The sequence below is a fragment of the Porites lutea genome, chromosome 11 (assembly GCF_958299795.1).
Source record: "Porites lutea chromosome 11, jaPorLute2.1, whole genome shotgun sequence".
Lineage (NCBI taxonomy): Eukaryota > Metazoa > Cnidaria > Anthozoa > Scleractinia > Poritidae > Porites > Porites lutea.
In genome coordinates, this window is record NC_133211.1 from 3,899,023 (window position 1) to 3,923,877 (window position 24,855).

The following is a 24,855-nucleotide window of genomic DNA, read 5'->3' on the forward strand; positions in this document are numbered from 1 at the left end:
AGAATACTGAAATATTAATTTCAATTTAATTTCTTTTTCTGTAGTTCTTCGTACGTTTCGTTTTCCTTTTTTTTCCGCGTGATATTCGGTGCGTGATTCGGGAAATAAGAAGTCCACTAATAAAAAGCTCAAAACTATATTTTTGCACGCAACACTAAACATAGTTTTATTTTGATGAATTACGAATCGGATGATTTATTTTAAGCCACCATATTAAATTAGGTTTATATCTAAGCTTCAGAAAATATTTCCCACTAGCCTGGTGCTGTACTACCTGAAATTTAAAAGTTTTTGTTGTCAAAAAATCTTGAGTTTAAGTCAAACCGTGGCCTGACTGCTGAAATTTACATTTCGTTGTAATAAATTATAATGTACACTCTCGCCGCTAGGTCACGAAATGATTTGTACGATAACGAAAAAAAAAAGTATTAAAAAGGAAAAGCAGTTTATCGAGTTCAAAACTTCACCGCTAAAAAATGAAATTAAAAGCTTTGCCGCTCTTGTTTGAGTCCCTTGTGCTAAATGTAGACTAGTGGTTCTACAAGTCACGTTTCAAGTTGTAAGAGGACTGCGTTACAGTAACAGGTGTATACAATGTATGAATACCAATAAGGGCTTCTTTGATCGCTTCGCAATCGTATTCTAGGCACGTATTCGTAGTCGTATTCTAGCACGTTACCCGCTTCTTCCTCTCTTGAAATATCCGAGAGACACCGTTTCCTTAGTTGTATTTTTGGGACGATTGCCGTGACGATTTAGACTCGAATAATGAATACGAGTGAATACCAGTGACCGGTCTCGTGGCCGGAAGTTGCTATAGCGACAAGCCTTTGCCTATCAGTCTCCAAGCTTGGTCACGAGAGAGGGGAAATAATTCCTTATACTATAGTCTAATCTATTGGAATCACCATTCTGTACAAAGTAGCTGTCTTTTTTACAATACAAACTGTTATAGCGCTCTCATGTTGGATAAGTTTCCTATGAATCACTTCAAGTCACGTGTCACGTGAACAAGGCTATGCACCGCTAGATTAGGTCTCACACCAGATTCCATTTCCTTGGATCGATTAGCACGTAAAGGGTCCTGACTATTCTGACCAATAACACCTCCTTATTCCCTTGGTTTATACCGGATGGCTTGTTGACCGAGCATTCAGTGAGTGGATAGAAGACGGTAAAGTCAACTTTAACAGAACCGATCCAGAAAGTCGTTGCCACCCTGGTTTTCCCCGGGAATTCTCACTTTCACGTCACCATGAACTGAAGTCTTTGAACCCACCAGAAGTCTTGATTTTCTTCTTACTCGTTTGCGGGGCGAGCTCAGCGGTATCAGCGTCCCTAATTTTGAGAAAATAAAACAAAAAAATATAAACAAGATTTTGTGTTCTACAGGCATCGCCGTTTGCGATCGGTTAGAATGTAAGTGTTGAAGCGGTTTGAAAAATGCTCTGATTAAACACTTTAAACAACCTAGCCACACTTGCCACAGACGAAATAGCAGGCTCCAGCAAAATGAGGCCTGATTACAAGTAGGCTAATAAAAAAGTCTTAGTTATTCTTAAAAACTAAGGCCTCTATTCAAGCGACCTTTCTTAAATCTCGTTCTACGGTGGGGACCTAACTCCTATTCAAGTAGATCTGTTATTACAGAACGTTTGAGAGAAGCCTATAAGTTTGGATTCAAAATCCTCTTTCGCAGTCGAGGATTCAAGAACCAGTACTGGGCAAAAGGCGAGCGACAAACTCCTGAGGAGCACTATACCTCCTGAGGTGATAAGGCGTGAAAGGCCTTTAAATAGGGGCTTACTTCAATCACACTGGTGGATCTAGGAGAGGGGCCCGGGCGTCCCTATTTATTTTAGGCCAAATTGAAGCCCACAGGGCTGAGAAAAATTATCTTTGAGACCAGGCCCCCCTCTTTTTTTAGGGCCTGGATGAGTGAGTCGTTTACTATACTTGAAGATCTCAAAACACCACTGAATCAGTCGTTACCAAAAGGAAGATACTTAAGGGGACTTCTCTTAAAATCTCCAAGAATACTCAGACCCAATTCCTAAGAAAAATTTATCGGTTTGGTAAGCGAGTGATACCTTGAAGCAGGTTTGTTTGGGATATACTTTCCGACTCCTGACCGATAAACTTTGGGTGCTTCTGCAGGCGTGGCTGCCGCTTTCTTCTTCCTTGCCTCTTCATCCTGCGAGAAGAAACCGTCAAAAGGGTCACGCGAGGAGATTTCGAGGATTTTAGACCATATAAGAGTCGCTTTTTTCTCGAAATCTGTTTATCAAGGCGCCCGCGCGAGATTTTTGCAAGAAGCGCAAAAGCCTCACACTTTGTTTTCACCCTCGCGGCCTCGCTCCTGGATTTTTGTTCTCCCGCGTTCTCGACCCACGTAAAAATACGGACTGTTTGCAGTCTACGAGAAAATACTGTCCCCTTGTTTAGATGTAGACTTCAGATCACATGACATGGCTGCCGTATTTACATTTACTGGCATTTCACGTTGTTATCAAGAGGAAAGTGGTAAAGGGTGGGGGGTGGGGGGGTAGAAAGAGAATCGTACCATATTTGATATTAATCGGCCATGTAATTCTGAATTCTCGGTGCTGGAACCATATTACTTATACATTTCTCTACTTTTTTTGTGAGAAACTGTTACTTTGTTAATCTCTTTTTTTTTGACATCTGTAACATTTTAAAACTTGTGCGACTGACCTGCCTCGATTAGTTTTAGCTACCTAGAGGTCAGTCAGATTTGATTGTAATAGTCTACTTAATATATAATAAATAAACTTGAAAACTTGAAACTCGCTTCTTATTTGCGGTCGCTTCGGGTTCCCGTTGCGCACCGATTTCCGTTAACTGTTTTACCTAGCTGCATTAAACAGCTATCCGGGATGATTTCCGTTCCTTTCTTATTTTCTGTTACTGTTTTTGCGGGCTGTTCTAGAAAGGGGTGGCTATCACCTAAGCTACCCACTGACTCCCACTCTAATTGAATTGAATTAGATTCACGTTGATTGAATTTGATTCAATTCCAACTGTAGAGTCAATTATAGATGATGTGGAGCTTTAAATGCACAGTCTATGTGGACAAAATCGTATTGTTTAAGCATTCAAATAAAACCTCTTCACTAGTACTTCATCTAATTCTATTTGTTTGTCAGTATTAAAGAAAATTGAATTTTTGGCTGCCCTTGAGCAAAGGGTAAAGGATTTCCACTGCGCCCGGTGTTATCTGTTCACATATCCTTATTCATATAAAAGAAAACAGAAATAAAACCGATTAGGTGTGTTACCTGTCGTTTCTGTTCTTCTTCCTGTTTCTCACGCTCTTTTTCGAGCTAAAAAAAAAAATCAACACACAGATCAGCTCAATGAAGTATATGAGTGGAAAAAGTTGAAATAGAGTTCGTACTTCGAGGAAACGATGGGAAATTCTGGGGGCTTTCCAGGAAATTACTAGGGCGCGAAAAGAAACTACCCAGCAACCAAAACTCTAGCCTGCGTAGTTTAAGCAGGTGCTTGGAAGTAATGGGCGCAAGAGGAGTGTCTCCCTCGCGCGCCCCGTTCTTTCTTGTGCCTATTACTTCCAAGTGCCAACTAATCAGGCTACCAAAACTCGGGTATTAATTTTACAACTCAGGCATTAATTCTACATCTATTCTCAGACATCCCAGCCAGTTTTTGGAAAATCTGATAGGTAAAATAGGCTGTTCAAGTTCAAAATATAGGAAAGTATAGGAATTTTCTGCCAAAAAATAGGCTCTTTATAGGAAAAAAAAATAATAAAAAAAAAACAAGAAAATTAAAAAAATACTAAAGAATTTTGATTTTGTTAATTCACAACAAAATTGCTTCACAGTGCAAAATTCAGATATCAGAATATGTCCTATTTGTAGGAAATACAGGAGGATTTCTTGAAATATAGGCTCTTTATAGGATCCAATACAAATTATAGGATAAATAGAAACATGGGCTCTTGATAGAGAATATAGGAGGTCTGGGACTCCTGTATTCTCCAGATGCTTCAAAATAATATCTCAGTGAACAAGATTCAAGAGCCTGCTAACAGTATTCCACCGCATCTTGTCAACAGAGAGCTTAAGCAACAACGACGGCCACGAAAACTTCACTTAAAAACTGTCTTCGCGCTACTTCAAACTTTATCGCGCTTATTTCATCTCGTTCATTTCGTCAAATCTTGGCGGATTTTTCGAGAGTTGAATTCTAAAGGACTCTATCAATAATCAGGAAAAGAAAAAGAGGATCGTTGTCTTGTTGTCTCGTTGTCTTTGGGCCCTTATTCGAAGCTGGGCGCTAATTCGAGGTTGGGCGCTTATTTGAATAAATACAGTAATTTCAATTCATACATATTATTATGAAAATGAAGGGGAAGGTAGGAAGGAAAAAAGAATTTCAAAAGGAATTTTTAAATTCCAGGAAACGAGGCAATGCGAACCCAGTATGAAACAAGACTACATGTACTTACAATTGCGTCCACTTCTTCAAACGGATTCACAAACACAACTGCCTTGGTCAGCTTTATCACCTCCTAAAAAAAGGTATAAAACAACTTTTGAGCATAGAGGAGTTACGAGTTACGATGAGAGTAAATGATGTCCGAGGTTATATTATATTATCTAAATAAACAAGAATTGAACTGAATTCGGTATGCGTTTACCTTTGGTCGATCTTTTTCGTCGCATTCAACTCTTTCCATAGCGTTCAAAGTTTCATGGCCACCCACCAATCTGCCAATAAAATCAATGTTAAAAGGTTTGACACCTTCTTTTTCTTTTGATTTTTTTTTTCGGAAAACTAAGCAATAGTGTTCACAAACAAAATCAGACAACAGTGGCGGATCCAGCGGAGGGGGCCGGGGGCCCCGCCTTTCCCTTACTTTTAGACCACCAAACTGAGGCCCGAAGGGCCGAAAAAAATTTTTTTTGGAGACCGCCCCCCCCCCCCCCCCCCCACCTTATCTGAAGGTCTGGATCCGCCACTGAACAATTTACAATACTCGTCCTGAAAAGTTCCTTCATGTACAAATGAGCACAACAAATGCATCAAAATGTTACCTGCCAAACACGGAATGCTTTTCATCCAAATGACGACAAGAGCGAAACGTGATGAAGCTAAAAGTAAACAGATCACACTATGAATTTTACAGTGAATGGACTAGGACCCTTTATAGACGAGGATAACCTCGCTTCCAGGGTGTTTTTAGCTATGTCATCAATAGCCTCCCACGCCGATTTTCTTAGGGGTTCGTCACGCGTCCCTGCCCCACGTAGGGGAGGAATGATTACGTGACGAACGTCTAAGCTATGTCATCAAGAACAAAAAATAAAAATTACTGCATTGTATTTTTTATAAGTCATTCATGATTTCAGGCCCTCAAGATTTCCTTGTTCTATCGACTTGCTCTCAACAACTGTTAGCAGTCTAGTGACTCCAATAAAGGGAGTACCGCCTGCCAACAAGTATCCAGTCTCCAACTGCCACGAGTCATCATGGGTCACAAAGACACACAACAACTGGAGACTAATTACAAGCGCATGCACATTTTTAGGAAACACTTACAATTGTGATTTATTTGTGTTTGGTCCTGAATTTGCCATACTCAAAATTCCTCTGCCTGAAGAAAAAGTTAATAGATTCTGTACTCAGTTAGATATTCATTGTGACTTTTATCACAAGAGGTATTTGACTGGCTGTCTAATCATTTCAGATTCAGATATGTTGTTAGACAATGCAGGCTTCTTACATCGGCAAACTTGAATTTTCTTAATTTGGGATACAAACCGCAGGAAAAAATGACAGAGATGCACCCACTAACATAGCCAGAGAAAACAGCGGACATTTCGCGACGCTATCACTCAGAAGTTTCCCGTGAAATGACGTCTAAGAAATGAGCGCAGAAATTCTATACTGGATATTCTATGATGGATAGTGCTTCTGATTGGTTGGAAATTTGCTTCAACCAATCAGAACCACTACCCAGATCTGGGTAGTCAATGAGCGTCATCAGTTTGGAACTTCTACGTTCGTTTCTCAGATGTTATTTCGCGGGGAAACCAGTGGTGGCATCGCGAAATGAGACTGTCTTCTAAGGCTAACAATGAAGCTGAGAGGTGAAGTCCACCAACAGCAAAGACCTAATGTCACACTTGGCAAGTATTTTACGACAAAGAAGTAATAAAGTACACAGCACAACTGTTATTCTGTCACCCACCTTGATGTATAAGGTTTGGTTTGAATTCATCCTTAAACGGTGCACCCCACGCTGATTCCCCTCCTGAAAACACACAAGAAAACACTAGTCGATGAACAAATTAATTTGCTTCATAGATATCTCAGCAGAAAAAAGGTTAAAAACTCTACATTGGCGTTGGTATTAGATCCATTAAGGAACAGATAAAGAAGCACCTCTGATCTCGTTCCATTAATCATTACATATATCAACATTATTGTCATCTTATTTCTTAAATATTGCTGTGAGAAGGTAGTCTGCTACAGCCGTTTTCTCTGGAAACGAAAAACGAACCGCTTCTGGCCTGGAGCGTTGCGTGAGGACACAAAGAATAACTGTGTACAAGACTATATAGAAGGCTGCAAGGATGTTTGCGCACATTCCAAGGATGGGTGAAAGTGGAATTTTAAAAGACAACAGCTGCAATCTCCAGCTCTGATATCTTTCTAGAATAAAAGCAGGCCAGTGGAGGCTGCTTACAAACAAACCGGAACAGGTGCAACAACAATATTACTATTTCCATATAATACATGCATTCTTAATGTATTATTGCAAACTCATTCTACAATGCACAAATCCGGGAAATTCTTTATCTGTACCTGTTCCAGTACCAGTTGGATCCCCACCTTGAATCTACCGACAACAGACAGGAAACATTGAATAAAGGTAAATATACTATATTCAACTCTATACTATATTCAAAACTGCGAGTAAAGGCAAATTAGACTTCACAGGTTCATACAAAAAATTGCAACCATGTTAAAGGACTTTTCAAGGACCATATTCGATTTTCAAGGGCCAACTACCAGGAATGCAATTTCACAGATTGTACAAGAATGCACATTCCCAATCCCTTTTAATAGGCTAGCTAATAGCCTTAATTCAAGTTTTCTTTTTGAGATTCACTGATGACAGACAGGTTAAGTAAGTCACAAGGGCAAGTGATGACTGGGCACCAACCAATCTAACCTGCACCACAGACAGAACTAAACAGCACTGATATATTAATTTTGTTCTTGGCCCCCACCTGTGTACCATGATTTGAGTACACACCATGATTGGCCTGTTGAAAAAGTGACGGTCAATTTGCCAATCAGGTTGAAGGGAAACTCAAAACACATTTCCGATAATTGTTGAGTCCACTGGGGAACCAGAGCAAAAATATCGCTGTTGCTGCTCACACATGTTACTAATCAGGGCTAGGTTACATCTGCAACCCGGGTATACCCAATCATCACTTAAAGGTGTGTTCAATAATAATTGATAGGCAGATATTTGTGACAAATGTCTTCAATCCCAAATTTTTGGACCATTGGAGTGCTACATTCACCTTACCTATTGAAATCCACCAGATTTCAGGATTTTTATCAAGCAATGAAGGAGAAAACAAATGAGTTTTAGCATTTATTTCATGTATTCTCAATCAAACGCTCTAACTTAAATGGCGCCTTTGCTCAAGACCCATTACTCATTGATCAACTACATGTAAGTGACTTAGCTCTGTATTTACCATAAAATTCTTGATGGATCGATGAAAAACTAAAACAAAAGAAAAGAAAACAATATTAGATAAAATCATAAGCAGTGTTGTTTAAAAACAAACAAATCAAATACTACTACTACTACTACTACCAGTAATAATAATAATAAAATCATTACATTTTAAACTGACTCACTTGTGTTGTCATAGTAGCCTCTACTGCAAAGTTTGATAAAATTCTCACATGTTTTGGAAACCTGGACAATGCAAATAAAAACTGCCAACACATCTTTAAACAGTTTTACCAACGCTTTGTGGATCTTGGGTCTCATAGGGGTGTCAACCAAGGTATCAGTCAACATTCTCATTTGACTGTTGGTCAGTTGACTGTAGTTTGTTGTGAGGAGCCTCTATCTAGACCGAATTCCAATGGTTGATGAGGATTTTTTTTACAATATCTAACTACCGAATGGAGCAAGCTTGATAAAGGATTTAATCTAATCATGACCAATAGATATATTTTCCTTATTACAGGAAACTAACGTTCCATGAAATTAAGGTATTAGAAATTAACATGAACTTTGTTTGTCATGTGGTACTTTCCCTAAACCTACCAAGGGGATCAAGAGAAGATATCTAGCACCACTTTGAAGCTTCTTTACAGTTTCACTGATTCTGGCAGATCTCCACCTAGATAGAATTCTCGCCTTTCTTAGGTGTCAAGAACATCAAAAGTGTATCGTGAATTTGGAGCCAAAATGATGGAAATTGTGGTTGGGGAAATTAATGCTCTACTTAAATAGTAGAAGGCATTCCTGAGGCAACTTGGTGCATGTAGGTAATCAGAACAGAAACATTCATGTCCCCTTGCTCGCTTGCAGAGCCAGTAATATAATATAGAAGTGTGACACTAATCTCTTACCATTTCACAGTGAAGCTCCAAGTTCAAGTCACCATGACTGGTTTGCAATCTCACATAACCTGAACAGGAAACAAATTTTTAGGCCTGGCAAGTGAAATGTTCCAATCAAAATAGCTGTTGCCTAGCCGCTCCTTGAAAGGACTTTAAATGAAATCATTTCACAAACAGCAAAACCAATTTTCTATCCTTTTCTTGTTTTGCAGAACATTACAGTGCTTTAAACTACTGGGCCCGGTTCCTCAAAAGATGGTTAAGTTTAATCTAAGATTATTCCAATTTTTAAGCATGGTTTTCTTGTCTTATACTACTACATGAGAAATTTGTGCAATTTGATTGGCTTAGAGCAGTGGTATTTCAGCTTAATTTGAAGTACCTACGTGTGAAAATTACAAACCTTTTGCAGGTAGTAGTATAAACAAATAATAGTATGATTTGTATGTGATATTTGGCATAAATACCACTCGTGATATTTCAAAATTGTCTCAAATTTCACTCGCCTGACGGCTCATGAAATTACGTATAACAATTTTGAAATATCACTTGTGGTATTTATGCCAAATATGACTACAAATCATGCTATTACCTATACTAACAACTTGGAACTCAAGCTTACAAAAATACTTTTGAGCCTTTACTCTGAGATATATAAGTAATGATAACACAAAATGTTACTCTAAGCAATGTATAGGAAGGTAAATACAAAAAGTGTAACAACATTAATCTTCGATTAGCTCTTAACCGCCTTCAGGAACTGGGCCCAGAGTATCACATTACCCCAATGATGTGGATTGTTGACTGTGCATATTTTTGGTCAAAAAGTATTACAGTGAAACCTGTATTAAGCAGACACCCTCGGGGAATGATAAAGTGTCCACTTAATACAGGGTGTCCGCCTAATACAGGTTTCAAAAGATAACGTCCTTTGAGGTGTCAAATGCCATTCAAATGAACAGTAGAAAACATTTAAAATACTCCCAGAGACTATGACAATAATTATACGTTTGCATTAATTTCTTTATTAAAGTGGACCAATTGATCATAGTACCATAAACATAGATTGCAACTCCAATTTGAAGAAATCAGATGAGAGAAACAAACTTTATACAAACAAAACGAAAAAGAAAACAATACTGTACTGTGTAGACTGTTCACAGTCCCCTATTTTCCCGTAAGATCGTCGAGATCGAGGGCTATGCGTTGTGGGTTGCCATCTTGGATGAGTGTCATGAAAGTCAAGACGGCAGCCATTAACGGTAAGATGCGCTATATCACGACAACCTCACAGAAAAATAGGGGACTGTAAACAGTCTATGTACTGTGAAACTAATCAAATATATTCATCAAATCACATTTTTTAATGTAAAAATCGAAAAATTTTATGGGTAGCAATCTTTCGCATTTCCAGTGTCTGGCATGTTGGGTGGTGGAAATTAATTACGAGTGTCCGTTTAATACAGGTTGGCAACAATAGAAATGTCCTTTTCAGGTACTTTTTAGGTGTCCGCCTCCACTTAATAGAGGTGTCCACTTAATAAAGGTTTCATTTAAAGTAAATAAGGGAAATAAATTTGGGGACTTCGGCTACTGTCCGCTTAATACGGTGTCCGCTTAATACAGGTTTCACTGTATTTCAAACATACAATAAATTGCATTTTTTAGCTTTTCAGTGAATATTTGCTTCATTCAGGATTATACAAGGAAGAAACATAACTGTGCAACACTTCTGCACAAAGTAAAAGACTACCTACCTTTCTTCTTAACTTCTCGGTACCTGACAACATCCTGATCAATAATAGCTTCAAAGAACAAACCACAAAATTTCTATTAAATGGATTAATTGCATTTAATAACATCAATGGGAGAGTACCTGCTAGGAAAAAAGGGGTAACAAGGGGGACCGGGGAGCAAGAGTTTGAACATCAGCATCTGGTGGACGAGTTTAAACTAAAAGAATTTAGATTTCAAAAATTTGAAAGAGATGGGATGAAGAAGCATTATTTTGATACCTAACAATCAACACCAATGCAGGGCTTTTCATACCTGCCTCCTGTTGTGTAACAGGAACTTGAGCTGTGGATGTAAATGAACTAGCAACAGCTCCAGTAGAATAATGAGCCTGTATTGACGAAGAAAACAACCAGAACTTCATCTCAACACTTGTCAAAAACAAGATATTAAGTAAAAAAGTGATGTGTGGTTCCATGAAATAGCTATATCCTTCCCAAGGTAGATCATTGGAAACTTCAGTGGGAAAAAGGGTCCTTAAAGGCAGTGTTTTATGTAAAAACATAACTGAAATTTTCCAAGGAGTTATCCGTTTACTGGGGGTGGCTGTGATATCTTCTATAATATCATAGTACAATCAACCCTACTTATCAAAAAGGCATCAAAAGATTAGTGCCAAGTGTCCACATTTTGTCATTAAAGAGGTGTCCATGTTATACAAGAAGGGATTGCATAAAGTTTGGCATCAACAGGACCAAACCAACAACTCATATTAGAAAGTGAGGTATAGTGTATAATTAAAGATATCATCATCAGGAAAGGTTTGACTATTTTAAGATACATAATGTAACTGATGTCAGAGAGAGAACTTACAGCATTCCTTTCTGTGAGTGACTCAGCTTTCTCAGTGCTCTTTTTCTCCTACAAATAAATGACAAGACCAAGAGGGAATAAAAAAAAAGTGATCATTAATTTGGTCACAATTGTGAATTATACAGCTGCATCTTTCATTTTTTTCTTTTAATTATGTGGATCATAAGATAAATATGAAACTAGATCTTTCATAGCGCGTCAAGCCCCGCCTACCACTAGGATTATCTCCTCGATAGAGATAGAAAAAGACTCAAAAAAGATCATTGGGTGACAAATGCAAATTAATATTAATAACTGCCTTGAAAAAACTGTCTCTTGTGGTGCATCAAGTCTTGCCTACTATTAAGTACTGACATTACTTTCATTCTACCTCTTTTTGACTACGGTGACATTATGCAGCTCAACCTCTAATAAATTTATTGCTACCACCTCTTATAAGATACCACCTCCCATAAGCGACCACCTATCCAAAACAACTAAGTATTCCCAGTCAAAACCTTACAATTGAAACCTCTAGTAAATGACCACCTCCCTTAAGCAACCGCGACCCCATTTTTGTGATATTCAGGCCTCCTCATTGTCATTAAAGATTAATTTCTTATTAAACAATACAACAAACAGTCATAACTTACTGGTTCTTTGTAGGTTTTCTCCAGCTCACTTAAAATACCTAATGTGTCTTTGTTAGCTCTGTTCAAATAATACTTTGGATCTTTCTTAGCTTTTTCCTCCTCTGAAAAAAAAAACACAATCAAAATAATAAATAATATAACAGAAACATGTAAAAACATGCTATAAAGTATTTATTGTATGATTATTCTTACTTTGGCAGGTATATCTAAGTAGTATTGCCACGCTGTGACTCAAATGTACCTGACTTAGGGTCCAGTAAATTCACATTTCAGTAATTGAAAGATACAGTTGTTGCAGAGGCTATCAAGCTACGGTCAACATCATGTGTGGTTTTGAGGTCTACATTGACCTGATAATAGTGAACTTATGCAACAGGAGAGAAGAAGAAAGATGATGGCAAATTTTGTTTGAGAAAACTTTCCACCAAACTTCACATTCCTTTGAACAGATCTTTTTGTAAAGGAGCCAAAAACATTCATGTTAAGTGAATTCCTGACTAAACATGCAAGTAATAGCCCTTTCACTTTTGTCACACTCAGGCATTTTGCTGTCCTCTTCTTCGTGCCATCCTGTTGCGTAAACTCACTAATATTTTGTTTTTGCTTCCAAAAAACCTCCCAACAGTAACACTCATACTCAGGACTTTCTAGCCACATTGCCTTCACTCACTAAACCTGTACAAAGAAATGGATGTAATAGAAGACAAACAAAAATAAAATTACTATTAAAAATCATGATTTAACCAACCTTCATTTACTACTTTCAGATTGTTCTTTAGATGATGGAAATTTGACAGATTAAACTTATCAAGACTTGTTGGATCCTGTTAAGGAGAGACAAAGACAAAAAAAACCTTATTTGGAGAGCAAAGGTGGTGCAGTTGTGAGAGCACTTGCCTCCCACCAATGTGGCCTGGGTTCAAATCCTGGCTTTGATGCCATATTTGGGTTGAGTTTGTTGTTGGTTCTCTGCCTTGCTCTGCAAGGTTTTTCTCAGGGTACTCTGGTTTTCGCCTCTACTCAAAAACCAACATTTCCAAATTCCAATTTGACCACCAATAAGGTAGATGAAGAACCGCTAAGTGGATGTGCTATCTCTAAATTGTTATTATCATTTTTATCACTGCACTTTTCACAAACATGCGAACTCTAAAGCTCAAAAGCTGCCTTCACAATTGCGTTTTTCAATGCCGTCAATCATAATTACGATCACAAGAAATGGACCTTGAAACACAGAAACACACAAAATGGATCGAAATCCACCAATCACAATTCACAAACCATGACCTTTTGAACCCGTTAAAGTAAAGTTTTGTTTCCTAAGAGGGCTGTTAAGATGATTGATGGCAGTCAAAAACGCAATCAACAGTTGGCTTTTGAACTTCAGAATTTGCATGTTAGTGAAAATTGCAGTAATCATTATTATGTCAATCTTAATGAACATCAATTTAAAGGCACTCATACACCAAGGGTACATATAGGTCGGGAATATAGACACTCAGGACCTACAGTGTAGGAATAATATATTAATACTCCATCCTGGATTTGATACCAACCCATTGGAGGGCTACTCTTAGCAGGCAGTGACAGGAAGGTGCAGAGTGCTCCAGATGAAGTTGTAGGAAGGTACATTTACAGGGAGCAGCCAATGGCTCCATGTGATTAAGGGGCAGGGAACTGAGCAGAATAGCTCATTTTACAGTTATAGAAAGAAAACCAGGCTGGAGTTGACCTTGTTTTGATACAACCCTTCCTGTTGTTCTTATGCTAACCAGTATTATTTTCAAAAGAAAATAAAGGAGGTTTGTCTGAAAAAAAGTTCAACCTCATTCTCACATTCACTCAAAGGCTTGGGTACTACAAGCTAACCCACAACTGTAAATGGTCTATCAAAGGCTACTGCCTACAGTTACCTTATGGGAAGCTAGAGGTAGCTGCAGGTAGAATAATTACGACCAAGTGTACAGTGTACATGTACAAAAAAGAATAGCTTGCAGTATATCAATTTTTAAGCGGCATGTACAGTTTTAAGTACTAAATCTTGCTCAGTTTGTGGTCCATGGGTTACAAGAGGTAAGGTAGGGGGTATATGGGACAAGGCAGACAGGTCAGAAAATGTCTGCAAAAGAAGGCTGTGAAAATGAGCGACATGTATCAAGAGTGCTCTGTAATAAGTTCAATGCAACCATAGAATTCTGACATGAAGTATATACTAAAAAAATCGAGCACTCACTGACTCAAAAAATATATTTCCATTTTTTGCAGTCTAAAATGACAACTACATGTATGTGACCTTAACACAAACCTGTATTGTTACTATATCTTTTCTTGTAAAAGGTTCATCTGTCAGAAGGTCTTTGAAGTTCTTTGGCTTAATGTTTAATTGCTCTACTGCCTGCAATTGAAAACAAGCAAGCATTTAAATGATGATAAATAAAAAATTAATAAAGAGGTCCACGATTCTGGAATGAGTTTGCTTGAACATTGAAATGTACTCAGTTCATAAAGAGTTCAAGAGAATCTTTTCAAAAACTTACTTCATAAGAGAACACATTTCCAGTTGGTTTTATTGCAACAATGTGTGAGTTATTATTGAAGACTTTGAATGTTACTGGACAGTGAAACTGGCCTGAAAATCAAGGAGCAAGTGTTAACAACAGATGGTGCGGTTGTCAACTGCGCAACATTGAACCACCCACTTTTTGAATGAGGGGTTTATAGTTTCAAAAGAGAAACACAAAATTTCTACTTAAACAACTTAGCTGATGGCATGACTGGTGTTTAAGATTCAAGCCCTTGCCCTTTGTTAGAGCGAAAAAATTTGGGGGCTACTGCTCATACAGCATAACTCTCTAACATGGGGTTAGTGTCTAAAATGCACTGCTGGAGGGCTAGCTCTTGAAACATCAGCCATTTATTCTTCTTAGAGTTGCCAAGTCAGTTGATAAAACAAAGTTTGTGTTTCACCACCTACTCTAGTTTGCTCTGTTACTGAAAACCACTTAAACCAGCGAGGGTCATACCCAGATGCAATGATAACAGATTAGGCAAGAGTTGAAAACAGAGGTGAAAAATGCCACTGAACACTGACTGTCACAAACAAGCTATGGTCATATTACCAGTTGATATACAAGCAAATACAGGAAAAATATATAAACTTAAAGTAAAAATCAGTTTGGACATAAAAACCATCCAATTACAGTACTATAGATTGTGTATCAATAATAAAATAAACCCAGTCCTCAATCCCAGCCAAAAGTAAAGGATCCTTAACCCCAGGTTTCTCCACGGATCTCCTCATGTACTGCAGCACCCAGAAATTTAATGTTCAAGGGAGGCTCACAGTGTTTGTGTAAGTTAAAGTTCATTTGTATCCTTGATTTAATTTTTTTATCTGTTTTAGACATAGTAGTGTCAATAATAAATTTGAATTAAAAGAAAATGAATTTAAATCAAGGACAAATTGACCAACAGCATAATTATACAACAGGATTAGGGCTGAGTGTAATAATAGAAGTTGGAATTTTTAGCACTCATTATTATTATGTGTTCTACTACAAACTCCCCTAATAACTTCCTTTAATACTTTTTCCTTCACCTCAAATTAAAAATTATGGTTTAGTACATTTACTACAAGTGCTCAAAATTCCAACTTCAATTGACCTACCTTCTGCATTTTTATGAAAATTCAGTTTTATCAGCTCTTTGGCCTGAAGAGGCTGTCAAGAATAATGAAAAAACAAAAAGTACTGATGATCAGTGTACAGTCAGACATGTATTAAGCGGTCACCCTTTGGGAATGGCTTACTGACCGTTTAATATAGGTTGACCATTTAATACACGTTTGACAAACATGAGAGTTATTCAAGAAAATGAAGGCAGTCAAAGAGTGAAATATCTATCCCACGACAAACTGACCTCCACATGTTTCTACCCCTTCTTGGCCCAAAAGAAAAAAGTTAAAGACCACTTGACGCCATATACAGTGCGACCTGTTGCACTAGTACGGTACTTCTCAAATAACTCATTAGGACCTCGGAAAAGGTGCCTGTGACCACTTAATACAGGTGACTGCTTAATTAAGGTCAGTTTTACAGTATTTATTAAGGGAAATGATTTCCGAGACTTTCGTGAGTCACCGCTTAATAGAGGGTGACTGCTTAATAGAGGTCCTTTTAATACATGCTCTAACAACAATAAAGTCTAGCACACTCTCTGATTGAATGCCAAAAACAGAAACAAATTGTTTAGGGCCCAGTTGCTCGAAGGCCGATTATCGCTTAACCCGGGGTTAAATTCAATCCGGGTTTCTTTTTCTTGTGTTCAAAAGCATTTTCTCGGATAATTTTCTCTGCTATTTTTAGAGCTTCCAATCATCAACTTGCAGACAAAAAGAATTAAAACTGAAATGCTTTTTAAGCTTTCAAATCTGAATTCAAATCTCGCACTAACCCTGGGTTACCTTAACAACCGGTCGGCCCAGAACAATAATGTTAACAAAACAAAGTGAGTAGAGTGTGATGAATGGCTGTTATGAAGAGCTTCCACTGTACATGTAACATTTTTTAGTAGTAGGGATGCACTTGAGTGCCAGGCCATTGCTGCTGTGGAGTGTTGGTTGTTATAAAGCATCCCAGGGGCTAAAAAATGTGGCCATTATGAGAGGGGTGGCCTTAAGTAGACCTGTGACTGTATGCTATATTTTTCAGTACAAACCTCTCCTGTTACTGGATTTTTGGCATATTTCTTGAGATAGGGAACAATGTTTCTGACAAAGGAAACAAAATGATATACTTGCAAACATGTATCATAATTCATACAGATCATGGTACAGACATGTTAGAAAAACACACCCAGTATTTTTCCTCGACAGTTTCTTCATTTAAATACGTAAATATTAGGCTTCTACAGTACTGTCTGTCATTCGTTAACTAAAGGCAACATCAATGCACATGCTAGTGGATGAAAATACGTTGTATTTTTTCTTCAGAAAGAAAATCTTTGCAATAACAGGATACTATGCACGCTGCCAGCACAGCCTTTCTCTCACTTGCTTGATAACAATAATTTTCATATGGTCGAGAAAGACTCTGCATGAATCAAGTGAGATCTTTGTTAAGCATGCACTGTATGCTGCTATGAAACAGTTTCAAACCCAGCCCTTATAGCTGTGTGCTTGGTATGGTGGGCTCAGTTACACATATGACCACTAATTTATCGATAAATGGATGCTCGCACTCGAGCAACCAGTTGGACCAGAGAAAACAAGATTGACTACTGGGTAATCCTGAAGTTCAGGCTGCAGCAACTACAAAGGCTTGACATGACTCAGGCAGACCTAAACTTCTGCTCTTGGGCAACTAAAAAATCTTAGTTTTTTCATAGAATCTATATGCTGGACAACCTAGATTTTACAAGTTCAGAGCACTGGGCTCCCTTCAATTTTCCTCAGAGCACAGCCTTGCTCCTTTTCTCCTCCTTGATAGACAAGAAGACAAAAAAAGGCTCTGCCCACGGAATAGTACACAGCTCCTAAAAACCTCTAATTTCAGTGGTTCTTCATAACATACAACTCCATTGTTTTAGGGATAGAGTCATTGTTATATTTCTATGTCTATTGTTTTCACAGCCAATCCTGCGAGGCCTTGTGAAGAGCTGCGTTCCACTCCCTGATGACAGGGTGAATACTACCATAGCTGAAAAGAATACTTAACATGTAGAAAACAAAAAGGGTGAATGATTTGTGTGTGGAAGCTAGATTGTGCTAACATGGAACACTTACAACAAATCAAATATGACTCCATCCTTAGTGCAGAGAGGGTGCTCAAATGGCTGCAGAGAAAGACTAAAAGCAGAAAAAAAACAACACAAAATAAAAAGTTTGAACCCTGACTGATTAGCTTAGCTCACATTTCAAACCTTTGGCTATAGTATTGCCAGTTTTGTGCATATGGCTAATGTGTTCTTAGTAAAATCCTTTCTTAGGCTAAACAGTATTCCTCCAGGTTTGATTCTCAGTTTCCTTTGTTTCCCAGCGCCAATTATTCATTATTCAATTATTCATCATTTACTGAGGATTTCATTATAAATACACTTTTAATGGTTTGTTATATTCAGGTTCTACCATACATTTCTACAGAAATTCTGATAGATAGGGCAAACAAACCTGCAGCAATGAAATGGTAATCTTCTAAAACTTGCTTTCTGAGGAACATCTAAGTATGGAATTATAAGATCAAGATCAAGAATTTGCTGTTGTCAATGTTGAATGATTCAATCCTGAATTTTAAATTTGTCAATCAATGTTTGCTGAATTTAATAGTAAGCAAATGTCATTTAAATAATTGTGGATTCAAGCTCTTTCAATTTTCATCGCTATTAATCTAACATGCTCACTTTCCCGTACGGAACATGCAGATCTGCAGACTGGTCTTTTTTTCGTCTGCTCAACCGTCTTCAGCAGGCCTGCAGATCACTTGCCTGAAATGTCTGCAGTTAGTATGCAGTTGGTCTGTATTAAGTGTGCAGTTCGATTTTATTTAGTCACGGAAAGGTGAACACAAAAAGTGGATCGGTTCTAAAAGTATCCCTTCACTGTCAGTGAGCTGCAAGTGAAAAGGTGAATGACAGACCTTTAGGTCTGCAGATTGACTGCAGCAAAGTGAATGGAGTATTAGATGTCAGCTAAAAATATACGAAGAAAACAACACGCTGCAAGCCAAAAGGTGACCTAAAGGTGACCTTTATTTAAGAATGGAAAGAGGCATCGAGAGAGTAACTTAAAATTATCTTTTTTAAAAATAAAGAGAATAACAGCAATTGCTCTTATACATAAAGTTTACACGGACAGCAGGCAAATGATATTTTGATTCGTTGCAACGGGCTAAGCTGGACATTGCTCACCTTGACGTTTTGTCCATGATCCACGATCTTCTACACTTTTTTCATGAAAGAAATCAACCCAATTTTACTTTGGTCGTCGTTAAATTTTACAATGGACTAAGGAACGAACATTACCACGAGCGTATAAGAATCTTGTAAGTGCGAATTACCTCATCTGAGATTCTTGTATCTGTGTTGCTTGCTCTGGTTCGATTCGTCGATACTTAGTGTAGAAGTCACTGTTCAGTGCGTTGTTTGCAAATGCGTTTGAGCTGTTCCATCCAAAAACTTCAACAGAACTTCCATCTCGAAACAGAACTAGATGCAAAAACACTTAGAATGTTTGCGCCTTTCATTCAATGGTCGCAAATGTTTGGGATCCCGTGATTGTCTAGAGATGTAATGGGATCTCATGTAAAAGGACCGACCAATTAGATAACGGCCTAGAATGTCTCCAGGGAATTAGCGATAACATTCCCACACTTGCCGGTCACGGAATAAAATTTATTGAAAGCACAGAATTGGAAGGTTTATTCAATAAGTGATCTTCCTTGAGCACAAGCTTACTCACATTTCTTAGAGGTACAGTCAACGTTTTCACGTTATAAAAGCCGTAATCTGTGCCAAGGCTTTATCTGGCGATTCATGTTATTGGCGCTCAAGAAAGTCAGATCGACCGCAGCTGAATTGTAGCGACGTTACTGCAGCTACTTCGCAGCGTTTGAAAGTCGGCAACTGCGCTGCAAAACCGCTGCCGAGAGCTTCAAAGAACCTTCAAAGGCTGCACAGCGCTTTTGCAGCCCGCTGCAACTTGAATGAAGCTGCTGTTTGGCTTCTAAAAGGCTGCTGAACAGCTGTAATTTAGCTGTACAGCTATTTTGAAGCGATTTTGTGGTGCTGTACGGCGCTGCAAGTTTCGTGCGGGTGGTTGTCTGCACAGCGTCTGCTGCAGATCAAGTGCAGACATAATAATAGATCCTTATTGCATAATCACCAAAAGTCACGAAAGGTCTGCAACAGACTTGCTGCAAACAAGATAAAAGGCAACACACAGTCAAAGAAGAAGTTATTTTCATGAGATGTCTGTCACAGACAGTATGCAGACTTGCAGACTTCAGTTTTGCGTCAAATTGGTCTGCTGTATGACTGAACAGACCTGTGACAGACCTGAGAAAGGCCTTCGGCAGATCTGCAAGTTTCGTACGCGTTGTCAAATGGACAGTGCTCTAGGGTAGGAGAACTCTCCTCTATTTGAATTTCTAAGAACCATATCCAAGTTCAGGAAAAACAAAAAAAGAAAACTTTGTCATAGTTTGTTTACATTCCCCATAAAGCACGACAGAAGTCAATTTGACGTCATGATTGTCCAGTGAAAGCAAAGAAATACATCTTAAAGTGTGATGCTGATGCAGAGTTGTTGTTTTGCTAATTAAACCCATTGCTTTTTTGACATTCACTTTGCTGTCCCCATAGTGATGCATGTATCTTAAACTCCCTTTGGCTTATTGAGCAGTATTAACACTTGTGCAAAAGTGTTAAATGAGGCTGGGATATAGAGCCGTGGTGCAGAAATCTAAAGAGCTAAGAGTAAGCCCAACTGACAGCTTCAGTACATATGTTATTTTACTTTTTAGGAGTCTAATGTGAGTGAAGATAATTCTATACAAGTGTAAATGTAAGTGGTCACATTTCATGTCATATGTCACCTTCAATTACAACATGGCCATCAAATAAACTTGCTGATAGCCTTATCACCTCTATCTGTCAATTTTTGTTGTTGTTGTTTAGGGGAGATTGAATGCAAGTGAATTGAGGTAGGGAGTACCTTATTTATAATCATTTTCTATAAATTATCATCTAAGAATGAGAAGAACACAACAAAATCAAATGCAATTTTCTATTACTTTAAGTATTGCTCGTAGTTAATAAAGTGTATTAAAGATAGTGCCATGTTTTGTGGTGCAGAAAAATCAAAAAAGAATGAGAACATACGGAAAACTCACCAGCCTTTTTTCCTCCCCACTCCTCTTTCCACTCCTTGTTAGTCAAGTATCTTGAGATAAAAACCAAATATTTCTTTTAATTTTCTATTGAAATATAGTTGTCGAGTTTCCCTAATGGTTCTAACTTACAGTTTGTCTTTCTGATGCTGTTTCTTCCCCATTTTCACCAACTTCAACAATCGGCTCGATGCCTGCTCTCTCCAATATCACAAACATATATACGCCCTCGAACAAACTTATCAGCTGAAATCACGTTTTCTTTCATGTAAGACTAAGGATAATTTCCTGAGCACACATGTTAGGTGTTGTGTAAAGTATTGCTTGTGATTTTCAAACGTCAAATGCGACACAATTCAATTTTTTTTGGCAATAGTGCAAATAAAACAAGCTCGTCCCTTATGTATTTCTGTTTGCTCAGATTGGTCTCCCAAGACAAGACAGGAAAGAAAAAGTTTGGGACACAATAGTGCAGTTTAGACCAAGTACTAGCCGTTTTTTCTACCGAAGGAAAATCAAAACGTGATTATAGTAATTTGACAATGAGCCAATATACGAGTGAATATCTTCAAGAAAAGCTCCAAAAAGAGTTCAACCCCATTCATTTGGTAAGAGAAAACGTGTTGCATAGTTTGTAGTACGTATGTCCTTTCATAATCGCTGATAAGCTAATTTAAGAAAGATCGAGATTTCCCAGTGTGTCGAATTAGTTGAATAATATTTTTCGAGACGTAACTAGTCGATGATGAATGGCAACAATGAGTAATCGATGAGTAATCATTGGGTAATCCACTGATTATTCATTGATTATTTGCTATAATCTATGGGTAATCGATGACTAGTCAATGGCCAAAATTTTTGTGGCTTATCGGATGCTCGTTGATGTCATCGATGAGTACCTGATGGTACTCATCGATTATCTAATGATTTTCCATCGATTTGTCATTGATTACACAACTCATACAATTTCTAGCAATTTTTTTTTTAAACTTATTTCCGGGGATAAAAATTTTAATGTTCATGGTTCTTGATGATAATTAAAGCCAAATAGGAATTGAACTCACATGTAAAAAACCAATGTATGGGCCATGATGAAAACAGAATGGCAAATCAAATTTATATATTGGACAGTAACTGAAATGTCAAAAATAAGATGTTCAGAAGGTCGAGTCATCTGTCTTACTCTCTGGGCTATTAGAGTCTGTGTCTTTGTTGAGAAACGCAGCCACCTCAGAGTGCCTACCAGGTAAAAGATCATGAATAAATAAAGCTGTATTGTGAGATTTATGTCAGAGAAGTCTTTGTTTCTTTATTTTCGATTTTGTATGGTTTGCATACCCATGAGATTATACTGATAATTAATCAATGACTAATCGATGACTGAAAATTATGTGGCGTATCGATTATTCATTGATTACTCAATGAATATTGGATATAATCAATGACTGATCAACTGATTACCCACTGCTTACCTACTGATTACTCATTGGTTTTATTGATGTCATTGATGTCACCGATTAGTTACGTCTGGATTTTTATAAAATTCTCATTTTGCGACTTAAAATGACCTGATGTTCCAGCACTTTGTAATTTAGAACTTAAACATAACTGGATTTCTCTGATACTTGTTTTCTGTTAAGAAAAAAAATATATTGCTGTGATTTAAGGTTATTCTTATATGCCATCGTAATTCATTTTATAATCTCAGATATAGTCAGTTTTGCCAAAATTTACAGAGCTGAACAGATAGACTGGTGAAGAGCCGTCCTCTCTCCTCAGTAACAGGAATCCTGCTGCAAATAGTGCCATTTTAGTTAAGCCCTGACAGATGGGGTTAGGAATTGGATGGGTGACCAGCTGAAACTAGTCTTTAGTCCATTGGGGGGGAGAACAAAGTTCATTGTGGGCTTACTTCAGTTTAATACAAATGCAAAGGTAGATTTCAGGAAAATAAGCCAGGTTTTGAAGGCTAAAAGCCGAAGCAAAAGGCATTTCTGACATGCATGGTCACGAGAATCCTTTACGGGCAACAGGCAACCCCCATAGATGGTTTATGTCACAATGTTTTTGTGGGCGGGTTTATCTTCATATATTAGAGCACGTTTTCCTTTGAAAATGGAAGCTTGGCACGATCCACAAGCACATTCAAAATATAAGAAATCAAAAAGGAATGAACAATCATCATTAAAAGATCAAAAATCCCATTTTCAGGTCTTTAGGTTTTACTGAGTGGTTTGTTGAAAACCTTATTTCATTTTTCTCTGTCATCAGGAAGTGGCTGATCTCTCAGATGGCTGTGGTGGAAAGTTCTCTGTAGTCATTGTATCTGACAAATTTGAAGGAAAGCCACTTCTTGCACAGCACAGAATGGTGAATGATTGCTTAGCAGAGGAGTTAAAAGACATTCATGCACTTACTATAAAAACAATGAAACCTGCACAATGGGAAAAACAGAAGGCATCATAATGTAAAGTCACCATTATTGAAGTTGTCATCATTGCCAGTTGGAAATAGGCAACAATACAAAATGCAGTTTGGATCTGTTACAAGAGGAAAGCTAGTTACTGGAACTCAATGTGCTTGCTGCTTTGTTTGGCTCGTAGTCATTATGATATACAACAAGTAAATTAAAGTTGATATTTTTTTGGTGAGGAACATATTTCAAGTTCTTTCTTTCATTACAACTGCTAATATACAAATTGTTGATTTTATTTTAAACTGACCTTGATGTCTTGTATTTGAAGGATTTAGAACACAAAATAGACAAAATATATCAGATCAAAAATTTCAGCATTCAGGTTCATAAAAGTCACTGCAACTGTAGTAAAGTTTCCTGACGTAAAATGCTGTGCTAAAAATACAAGTGAAGTTAAAGAACTAATAAAGGAATCTCAGATTAAGCAGACATCCTCTATTGAGAAGACACAATTCTCGGTAAATCCCCAAATTTTTGCCACATTTTCTGTAAAATAAGCCTGTATTTAATGGACACTAGCAGCCTACAGTCTCAGTCATAATTGCTGGGACACTACTGTCATCTTACTCTCCCAGTGTTGGTGTAAACGATTTGGTTAGTTAAGTGCAATAAACAACATTAGGTGGATGAGGAGACGGGCCAGAAGTAAAAACTTCAGTGTTAAGTGGAAGTGTCCCAACTATTTTTGTCTGAGACTGCAGCTACTTAATACAGTGGACACTAGCAAGCTACAATTGTAGCCTCCTAATACAGGTATCACTGCTACAGGGACTGAATTTCAAGTTCCCTCAGCAAGTTCTCTTTTCCCACTCTACTCACCCCCACACCATCAAGCGGTTACCCACAGTTCACGGTGTGCTTGATGTTTCTCATTGTATTGTTGTAATAAATAGAGAGTTTTTGTTAAATAATTCGACTTTCGTGCTAAAGAAGAACGCCTGATCACAGGTTAAGAAATTGCTTTAGTAGCTTTTTATACTTGGCTACATCCTTACAATATGTCTTTTTTTACTGCGACCAGTGCTGGCTGGCTCATCCCTTAACTTGTCAACATTTGACTTGACCGATAAAACTATTCATTCAGTATTGACCAACAAAATGAAGAAAAATTTGGCAAAATGTTACGAAAATTTACTTTGACTTCCGCTTGGCTATTGCAGTCCTTTCCCAGGTATTCTATTTTTAGGTCATTTCTTAGCCACTAGTTTTTTCTCTGATAGACAAAATTGAAGAAGCCTGCTACAAAAACACTATTTGCTTGGCCGGTCAGGATTGTATGAAAAGCCAACAGAACGTCAGTTAAGAAAGATATAAAGGAACAAACTTGACGAGCAATTTAATATGCGGAAGTTTTTGCGTGCCATCGATATTTAAGCGAAAATCAAGCCAAATGTTAATCCCAGTAAATTTTAATTCATACTTGGGAATTCCGCGGCTAAACCGATCCAGTTGTATCGTTTCGACGCACATTTATTTGCTGCAAAATGTAGTATCCTTAAGATGTTTTCTTCCCGTGATTTTCCCTAATCGACTTGACTTATTTGATGACTTTGGTGATAGTTTGAGCAACGCTCAATGAACCTGTCATCTAAAAAAGAGACCAAAGCAG

General features: G+C 37.8%; 2 protein-coding genes across 2 annotated transcripts; one reads left to right on the forward strand and one right to left on the reverse strand.

The window, feature by feature from the left end:
- Position 1: 1 nt before the first annotated feature.
- Positions 2-20,988, reverse strand: LOC140952544 (RING-type E3 ubiquitin-protein ligase PPIL2-like). The gene is made up of 25 exons (XM_073401969.1): positions 20,903-20,988; positions 20,774-20,823; positions 18,055-18,103; positions 17,671-17,733; positions 16,605-16,656; positions 15,556-15,607; positions 14,426-14,517; positions 14,194-14,283; positions 12,637-12,712; positions 11,889-11,989; positions 11,257-11,304; positions 10,699-10,774; positions 10,407-10,454; positions 8,659-8,717; positions 7,933-7,993; positions 7,767-7,795; positions 6,856-6,889; positions 6,239-6,301; positions 5,587-5,641; positions 5,082-5,138; positions 4,685-4,754; positions 4,493-4,555; positions 3,300-3,344; positions 2,091-2,194; positions 2-1,338 (listed from the first exon to the last, which is right to left on the reverse strand). The coding sequence occupies exons 1-25, from the start codon at positions 20,932-20,934 to the stop codon at positions 1,251-1,253; spliced, it is 1,557 nt and encodes a 518-aa protein (XP_073258070.1). The 5' UTR covers positions 20,935-20,988; the 3' UTR covers positions 2-1,250.
- A 296-nt stretch (positions 20,989-21,284) lies between these two features.
- LOC140952268 (bolA-like protein 2) lies at positions 21,285-23,670 on the forward strand. Its single transcript, XM_073401700.1, has 2 exons — positions 21,285-21,378; positions 23,042-23,670. The coding sequence occupies exons 1-2, from the start codon at positions 21,313-21,315 to the stop codon at positions 23,234-23,236; spliced, it is 261 nt and encodes an 86-aa protein (XP_073257801.1). The 5' UTR covers positions 21,285-21,312; the 3' UTR covers positions 23,237-23,670.
- The last annotated feature ends 1,185 nt before the right edge of the window (positions 23,671-24,855 follow it).